The 10,017-nt window shown below is 40.9% G+C and overlaps 1 protein-coding gene across 1 annotated transcript; it reads left to right on the top strand.

Moving 5' to 3' along the window:
* fundc1 (FUN14 domain containing 1) lies at positions 1 to 7,997 on the top strand. Its single transcript, XM_034885963.1, has 5 exons — positions 1 to 63; positions 3,558 to 3,714; positions 4,858 to 4,933; positions 6,112 to 6,240; positions 7,867 to 7,997. The coding sequence occupies exons 1-5, from the start codon at positions 45 to 47 to the stop codon at positions 7,942 to 7,944; spliced, it is 459 nt and encodes a 152-aa protein (XP_034741854.1). The 5' UTR covers positions 1 to 44; the 3' UTR covers positions 7,945 to 7,997.
* Positions 7,998 to 10,017: the final 2,020 nt, after the last annotated feature.

Below are 10,017 nucleotides of genomic sequence, written 5' to 3'. Positions count from 1 at the left end.
GTGCAGCAGGCATCTGAGGACAGACCAGCCCAGCTCGCTGCAAAATGGCGAACCGCGACAAGGGTAAGCAGGCCTATCAACTAATTACATCTGCGTCTGAACCGACACGACAGCCACTCTGAGTACTCAGTACACACGAGGCGCTTTTTAAAACTTTTAATGTCACACGTGTGTGTCTTTAAAACTGTGACTTCCCTCCCGACGATACCCCGTTATCTTAAGACGTAGCGTGTAAAGCTAACTTTTTAAGCTGCCTTTTAACTGTCGCTTAGCTTTACGTTTTGCATGTTACCAGGTAACGGCGTCATCGCGTTCGAAATGTGTTAAGTCTTTACTAACTGTATTCATGTAAACAACGTACAACGTAAAATGGCAGTGCTGACTTCTTCGTCTTTTAACAGCCTTTGTTTTTAGCCAGTCCCTACTGCATGGCATCCCTTCGCTATGGAAGCCCATTTCTGCCAACGTGATGGAAAAAAAATAACAGCCTGTTTGTCATTATAAGGAGGAATTTTCTCAAACATAATGACCTATTATCTCGGGTTAATGAGAAAGTATCTTAAAATAACCACCAAGTGCAATTTTTTTTAAGCTGCCAGCATAAAGCAATGAAGGAAACGTGTTTTCAAAACAGTCCTGAGCCCTTGTTTAAAGGGTGCTCTATGCAATGTCACACAACATTTTTGTCACATACAGCAAACATCTCCTTCACTATTTAGCTTATTGTCCCTTGAACACACTGTAAAAAAGAAAATAAAATGAATTAAAAAAAAAAAAAAAATCTGTCTCCGTAGACAGCCCAGGCTCCACAATTGGCAACGAAAACAAACCGGGCCATGGCCGCGGAACAGATTTTGAGTTGGGGATGATGCTGACAAACTTTCGAAAATGACATTTTCAGCCAAAGTCAACCCCCACGCATCCAAAAAACTGAAATAAATCCAAAACCCAAGACAGGGCAAAACTAGAAATGGTGTAACACAGGATATAGACACAGAGCTCAAACACTGAGCCGCAAAATACGAGGGCATAAAACACATCACTGAATTCGATTAAATCAAAAGTTAGCTGCCTCGTGGTCTGATGCTAGCGGGGTCGCTGTGGGAGTGACATGTGGAGACGTGCTGCTGCCACTTCTTTTAGCTACAGTTGAGTTTTCTGACTTCTGTTAGGTTTTTTTAAGCCTGTGATTGATTTGTGAAGAAACCTTAAATGCGCTTTTTTGTTAAAGGCAAGCTAACTTCTGTACTCTTCCCAACCAAACTGTATAATCAAATAATTTAATGGGAGTATGTTAATATAAATAATCAATTCATTAAAATAAATGTGTCATTATTAATCATGGTTGTAGTTTGTCTACCTTTTGCTAAGGGGGGGGGGGGGCGCTGCAGCACCCTCCGCACCCCTAGTTCCCGCGTCCATTAACTGGGCCAACCTCAGGCCTGTACTATGAATCAAGAACCACATGCTCTGGATTTCTTTCAGTTACCCGGCTTCACTAACCTAACAACCGCGGCCCTGCATAAGCTGTGTCACAACGGTTGTTAACAACTAGTCAGTCAACCCAGGGTTTCCCCATTCCAACGACTAGTCCATTCAACCCAGTGTTTCCCGATCCAACGACTAGTCCAGTCAACCCAGTGTTTCCCGATCCAACGACTAGTCCAGTCAACCCAGGGTTTCCCGATCCAACGACTAGTCCAGTCAACCCAGGGTTTCCCGATCCAACGAAAAATCGCCATCAAAATCGCCATCACCATACCAACCAGACTCCATTTAAATAATCAGTAATTCTATCATCATAAAACACAAATTGCCTATACGTAATTCCCTCCGCTTAGCATGTTCTGGGGACAGGCAGCTAGCGAAAAATAATAATTAATTTTAATCTGTTTATTGATCCCTAATGGGGAAATTACAATTTACACTCTTTGTCCACATTTTGTTAGTAATCACACACAGTCCTGAACTACACACACACACACACAGGATACTCAGGATCTATAAATGCTCTAATGGAGAGATGTCAGAGTGAGTGGGCTAACAGCTGAACCAGCGCCTTGAGCGGTTGGGGGGGTACGGTGCCTTGCTCAACAGCACCTGGCAGTGCCCAGGAGGTGAAGTGGCATCTCTGCAGCCAACAATCCACGCTCCGTACTTACGCGGACTTGAACCGGTGACCCTCCGGTTCCCAACCCAACTCCCTGCGAACTGAGCTACTGCCACCCCATCTTATGTATACTTTATCAATCCTGCAAGTGGAAATACAATGCTTTCAATCTGTTATTACACACAGGCCTGAATTACACAATGTTTAGTTAGTTTAGTTAGTTAGATAATTCCCTACGTAGGCACTAACTAAACAGAGAGATGCCAGCGTGAGGGGGCTGCCCGTAGAAAGGCCCAGGAGGTGAACTGGCACCTCTCCAGCTACCAGTCCACCGCCATACTTTGGTATGTATGGGGATTTGGACCAGCAACCCTCCGGTTCCAACCCAGCTCCCTACAGACTGAGCTACTCCCAGTAGTAGTAGGATGGTGAGGAGATTTTTGCTGAATGTGTCAAAAAAAGCTTGGAGCACTTTAAGTTAAAAAAAAAAGTACAACTTCTCTGAAAAAGACGCCCTACAGCCAGTGTTTTTTTGACAGCTGGATAATGAGAAGCAAACTACCGAGACCTGTTTCCATAACAAGATGGTCCAGATAGACAGCAGGGCTGCTATTTACGTTGTAAATACTGCGATAACGATATTACTTGCGATAAATAAATAGATGTTCAAGGTGTACTGAGTTCTGCCTTTTGCTGATTTCTGTAATCTGCTCATATACAACAAATTGCTTCTTGAATTTAAAACATGAAAGAAAATAATTTCCAATATTCTTTCACTGAACAAATTCAACATAGAGTTGAATATAAGAGCGCTCCCTGTTCAGGGAACGATGTTTTCTCGCCTTGGTTTAACTAACGTTAATAGCACTGCTCTCTATCTCTCTATTCATTCTCTAGATTACTCAACTGCTTTTGTTAGTACTGTTTCACATAGCAATATTGGATTTTAAGTCATTATTTTGACATTTTTTTTGTCATTATTTTGACATGTTAAGTAGGTTTGGGGGAAGAAACTAATATAGTATTGCAATATTTTCAGTGGCAATACTGTATCGATACAAAGGCGCCAAGTATGGATCTTTAATTTTAAACTGTATGTGTCTGCATTTTGTTGCAATAAAATTGAAGTAAAATGAACGAACACAGGACTAAAGGATTAGTTTCCTTTCGGGGACATCATTTGAAATTGCGAAAAATTAGAAGTTTGAAAAAAGGTTTTAAATTACGATATATTGCAATAGTTTTAAATTTGCAATAGTATCGTGGCATAAATATCGTGATGATATCGTTTCGGGAGGCGTTTGGTGATTCCCACCCTTAATATTAAGTTATTTGAGAATGTTTCTCCCTTTAATGACTCCCAGGATCTTTAGTCCTCACACTGGCAGACATGGGCTTCCATACATGTTGCTAATGAATGCTGATGTGTTTTTATTTTTCCTTGTAGAGGAGATTGTAGATGAGATTTACGACAAGGTCGTGGACCTGACAGAATATGCCAAACGTCAGCGATGGTGGAACCGCCTTTTCGGAAAGAACTCTGGCCCCGTAGCGGAGAAATACTCCGTAGCAACGCAGCTAGCCATCGGGGGAGTGAGTGGATGGTAAATATTCTCTTTGGTAATGCATTGTCCTGCCTTCAGGTGCTTCTCGTTGAGTTGGGTCCATTCATTGTCATGCTAAATCTTACCGTTGTCATTTAAGATAAGCGGCACATTTTAACTATCCTAAGGGACGCAGGCACCAATTATGTTTTCCTCCATGGGTGCTCATTAGTTTCTGTGGGTGCTTGAGCTCTGGAGCACCCACATTATTGGCACCTATACCAAGGGAAATGGCCGTGCACCTGTTGCAATACAAAATGGTTGCAAATATAAAGGTCTAAGATAACAATAAGGTGCAAATCCAACGAAATAACAGGACAAGATCAGGTCATCAGTATGGATTCTAAAAAATATCAGAAAGTAAGTTACACATATTGTACGTGCCTCGGTGAATTGTGCATACATCGTAAACTTAGCATATTAAAGTTGCTCTGCCACACAATATTGTTTTTTACTTGCATTTTTTTAAGTGTGTGTGTGTGTGTGTGTGTGTGTGTGTGTGTGTGTGTGTGTGTGTGTGTGTGTGTGTGTGTGAGAACGCCTACCTCCTTTAAGCTCTAGTCACTGAAAAAAAAATAAGAGGAGAAATCAGGCCAATCACAACAGCTGGTCAGTCTGACATCATGTTGCCTGAGCTCATTACTATTCATGAGCTCTCCCAGTTGCAAGGATGCTGATAGTCAGGCTCTCGTTGGCTGCCTGTTAGCCAATCAGAGTCTAGCATCTCAGCTCGTTGAATTGGAATGAGAACTGGCACAAATCAAGCCAAGTCTTCCTGCAGGCTTTCTATACCAATCAAGGCATTTTTTCCACAAACAATGTTACAGAGTCCATGGTAGAGCTTCAGACATTACCACAGAGCAAATAAATACGTGTGGCAAGGCACCTTTTAAACACAAATGAGAAAGAAACAGCGGTTTATCTTAAGAAAAACAAGGCTGAATGGTTGAGTGCAGAATGCAAAAACATAAACCGGGTAACAATAGGGATCAGTAAAGATGCGTTTGCATATCGATGCATGCACAGTATCAAGGTGTAAGTAGTGTAATAGTACATGGTTAATACAGAATTTCCATTTTAAGGATGTTGAAGTTATTATTTATGCTAGATTAACTGTCATGCTTTGTCTTGATTTAATGTTAGGTGTGCAGGATATCTCTTCCAGAAGGTTGGAAAAGTTGCTGCTACATCTGTAGGTGGAGGTCTTCTGCTGTTGCAGGTATTCTTATATCCTGAGGCATAAACGTGTACGGGCTAAAGGTCCTTGCACACTGAGTCTCAAATTTTCCAATTCTCTTTTTTCGCCTCTGTCGTCCTAAAACCGTGCACACTGAGTCCGATGCGTATTTATTAATCCGTTGCGAAACAAATTGTAAAAACAATACAAAATGCTACACTGCATGTCACTCTGCCTCTCTCTCTTTCTCCCACACCTTATCCCTCGCTTCTCTCTGTTGGCAGAAGCGTTTTCCTCGCTGGGCTGTCCTCTCTGCCTGCGCGTTGTTGCGTTGGTAACATGACTTTGCGTTAACATACATGCCGACTTTCTTAAGCCAAGTGAGCCAATCTTGAGCTATCCGTGTGTATGTCTATGCTGTAGAAGAGTTGCGAGTGTCTTTCTGTGCTGCATTTCTGAAAAGGCTCATGGCTTCTTCTCCAAATGCTTGCCCTGGATTAGTGTTAATTTTGTCAGACGAGACTAAATATTGTTCGTCAACGACCTTTTTTTTTTCATGACGAAGACAAGAAGATGATGAGACTGCACTAATGTCTAAAAATGCTGACTAAGACTAAATTAACATGTATGATTGTTGATGAAAAAAGACAAGACTAAAATGTTTTGCATGAAATAAAAACTAAGATAAAATCTCTCTTCATTTTTGTCCACAATTGTCTTTTTTTTTTTTTACTTTTTCATCATGAGATAGAACTAGTGCAGCGCCCGTATCAGCGTGTGCCTGTTCCAATCAGGCCCGTCGCTTGGTTCCCAGTGTTTTCCCCCCCCACTAAGCGCAGTTCAATCAGATTCAGCCACGGCTCATCAGGACATTCGGCGTGTTCTCTTTTGACTAAAATGAAGAGACTTTCAGTCGACTAAAACTTGACTAACAAAAAACCGTGAATGACAGAATATGACTAAAACTAACACTGAGGACTAAGTCTAAATTAAAAATAGGTGACATAATTAACACTACTCCGGATGCAGAAAGAACAGGAAATTCAACGTGGTCCGAATTCTTTTTATGATCATTTTTGGAGGCAGTGTCTAAACATGATTGACACACTGAGCTTTCGTTCGTTTTCAGTGTGCGAGGACCTTAAACCTATCAACAGAATACAAAAAAAAGATGGTGAATCTGCCTCATCTATGTCTACCTTGCCTGACTCTTTCCCCAGATTGCCAACAACAGTGGCTACATCCAAGTGGACTGGAAGAGAGTAGAGAAGGATGTCAACAAAGCTAAGAAGCAGTTAAAGAAGGGCACCAACCAGGCAGGCCCCGAGATAAACACATTTTTTGAAAAGGTGAGAATTTTGTGTGTTTTGTTTTCACTTTCCCACAGAGATCAGAACTTAGCTACCAGTCTTGAAGAAATAACGTACATTTGGTACCTTCTCGTGATCAAACCGCTTGCCAAATAACCCCAGCGTGCCTTGTTTGATTTTGAATTGCATGTCATACCCCCCCTCTCTTCTCCCCGTGTATCCTGTCAGTATTGACATGGTCTTGCATTGCCAGACCTTCCTGCACAGTTCTGCGGAGGAGGGTCTGGCTAGTCCACCCACCATTCTGGGATTGGAGAAAAACAAGCTCTGCTTTATTGGCATTTCTTTAAACCAATCACAATCATCTTGGGCAGCTCTGAGCGCCGGACGGCACCACGGTACATGTACACGTACATGTACACGTACATGTACATGTCATTCAAAAGTAGTTTTACTCGTGCAACAGAAAACTGCGATTGGACAGATGGTCTAGCTAGCTGTCTGGATTTACCCTGCAGAGATCTGGGGACCAGGTAACCATAGTCCTCAGAAATCCACCGGAGGTTAGAACGCCAACACAAAGATGGAGGAAGGGGACAGACATCCATGCGAAAAGACAGTCATCTGGTGGGATCTCTTGCAGCACCAAAGCAGTCCCGGATGTGGAACTTTGCCGATAGTATTGACACAAATTACAGTCAAAATTGGAAAAATCAGTGTTGAAAAAACAATTACTTTTTTAACTTACTACCTGTAGCTAGCCCCGGGGTGTAAAACTCATTAGTTCATAGACCACATCCCCCTAATTTCATCTTTAAGGGGGCCGGACCGGTAAACGACTCAAAGATCAGAAACCTTTGATTCCACAGTTTCTTCTCAGATTGATGTAGGCAAACACAAGATGCTTCGGCTACGACCGCGTTCTAAGGCCTTTGGAAGAAGAAGTTAATGTGCTTACTCTATAGGGACCTATCTAACGCACATGAGATCATGGGTTGTGTTGCGTGAGAGTATGTGTTGTCTTTGTAAAGCTGCGGAACAGACAGTCCAAAACAAATTTCTCTTTGGGGTCAATGAAGCATATCATGTACGTATTATCATTGTAGGCAGAAAGATAATGATGTTACAGACCCAAGATGGAGAGGTAATATTCCCAGGAAAAATTCAGACTTTCTTAGACTAAAGTTGTAAATCTACAGAAAAAGAACTGATATTCTCTGATATTAAAGTGGTGAATTTGTAATTGGAATTAAACACTTTGCCACCATTTTCACACTTTTTGCTTAGTCATCTGGCGGGCAATTGGACCCTTTGGCGGGTCGGTTCAGGCCCACGGGCCGTATGTTTAACCACCCTGGGCTGGACTGTAAAATGGCTGTACTCGCCTTCAAATGAGTTAAAGAGTCAAACATGCTGATTTTTCATCCATCCTACACCCATTTTTTCAATTCTCACTGACAGGATTTTAATAATATTTCACCTTCTTTCCTTTTGTGTGACTCAGGTTTGTTCCTGTTTTTTTTGTTTTTGTTTTTATGTGGTACATAATAAGAAAACGTACTCAACTTGAAAGCTGCATTGCATTTCCGTGTGAATACATGTCAGTCCAGAATAGATTGCAACTTTACTTTATGTACTGACTGTGTATTTTTCTGTGTTTTTCAGTCTCAAGTGTTTGTGAAGAAGAACATCGTTGTCACAAGTGGTTTCATTGGAGGATTCCTGCTTGGCCTGGCGTCTTAGGGTCGGCCAAATATGAAGAAAAACAGTTGTTCCTTTTGATGTTGTGAGATAAAAGCTATAGGGAAAACATAAAAATCATTGCTGGAGGGCTTTCAAGCGTTTTGACAGCAAGCAACTTACTTCAAGCTAGCTTATAGCTATGTGCTTATATGATAGAAGTAGAAAAGAGAGTAGAACGGACGTTCCTGTTCAGACAGAGCAGGGTGGTCCTGGCGGCGGCCATTGTTACGTGTACAGTTGCAGAAAGTTACAGATGCACTTAGGTGACAATCCTGCAGCGGAGGGTTAGAGAGCATGGAGACTTTTGTGTAGTGTTTGCAAGAACAATTGCCATTTTTCCTTATGAACTAGTCAAATGAACCACACGGCTCAATGTCCGTTCTACTCTTATTCTATTTCTATTGTTTCTACAGTTGCTGCACAGCGTTTAATCTACTTTATTCTGTACATGTTACAAGACCTGTCGATTATAACGTGGAACTTCTTGGATAGACCAGAATGACACTCTTAAAATACTCCATTTTTCCAGGCCAAACATGCAAAGAATATCTTTGGCCATCAGAAAATTTTTTATTTATTTTTTACCAAACTGTCATTGTACCACAATCAGTGGATGCGTCGTTAATCGCTGCTTTGTCTCGCACAATTAAGCCAAGCATTTTAAATTTGCCTCAAACACTAGGCGGTGCCTACCAGCAGTGGAATGTAACGAAGTACATTTACTCCAGTACTCAAGTACAAATGTTGAGGTACTTGACTTTTTCTTTTCACGCCACTTTCTTCTTCTACTCCGCTAATATAATATATAAATATTGTACTTTTTACTCCACTAGATTCATCTGACAGCTTTAGTTACTTTACAAATTAATTGCACATAAAACACATGTAATTTATAACATCTGATGTTTTATTATAAATGAAACTAGCCAACAATATAACGGCCTACAAGTCCAACAAGAGATTGGACCATTAGACACACAACTATGTGGATCCTTTACACGTTCTAAAATTTGAATACATCATTTAATATTTAACAATTTCAATGCTGGACTTTTACTTGTAACAGAGTACTTATACAGTGTGGTAGTACTGAAGTAAAGGATCTGAATACTTCCTCCACCGCTGGTGCCCACACTGTTCCATCAGTGCCACTGATGTATTCTTTCATATCATATCAGTCATCTTCAGGGTTAGAGTGCTGATGGATATAAGATTAATATGCCCCCACCTCTATTTTTTTTTTAATATATTGTGTGTAGCAATAAATCAATGCAATGAAAGCTGTGGTATGTCTACAGTGTGTTTGATCAACAAATAAAAGTAATAAAATCATTGAATTGTTTCTCATGTATGACAAGTTATGTGCAATGGTACACGATACAATCTCTTTTCTCTCTTGAACTTTTAGAGGCATTACATGTTGTGTGTTTATTATCTAATCTTGATTTTATTTTCACTTTGTGCATATTATATCAAACTCAAGACCCGCGTGCCGACCTTGGTTCACAATAAATTGAATTAAGTTGTAGTTACATGACACTCAATTGTGAAAAATGTGATTAATGCCAAAATAAAAACATGCAGCAACACACTGAAAGATATTTGACTTGCATGTCTGGCCTTTCATGTGATTTTCTTTTTTCCAGGGTGGCCCAAGTGAAAATGAGTTTGACACTACTGACTTGAAGTGTACCACATGTTTCTGTGCCCACCATTAAACGGTAAATGAATTAAGACCTGCATCCTGACTTTGTGGTAAAAAGGTCCGAGTTTGTGGGGCGACCTCGAGGTCACCCAGTACAGTGTGCGCCCAGTAGTTTAGTCAACATGAAGAAAGCTCCAGGACTCCCATACACCCACTTAAATATGCCCAATGAATCACATACTTCCCATTATATGTCCATATATATATATATAGGCTATATATACACACACACACACAGTATTCCCACCACAATACATTATGATGATTCCGACCCACGGTCCCTTAATGCAGGTCGTCATCCCCCCTCCCCCGTCCAGTCATAAAAAACCAAAAATAATCTTTAAAAAAAGATTGTCCAAATTGTGTCA

Source organism: Etheostoma cragini, chromosome 11, assembly GCF_013103735.1.
Source record: "Etheostoma cragini isolate CJK2018 chromosome 11, CSU_Ecrag_1.0, whole genome shotgun sequence".
Classification (NCBI taxonomy): Eukaryota; Metazoa; Chordata; class Actinopteri; order Perciformes; family Percidae; genus Etheostoma; species Etheostoma cragini.
The sequence above is the reverse complement of the archived record's forward strand: the minus strand, read 5'-3'. Positions and strand labels throughout refer to the sequence as shown.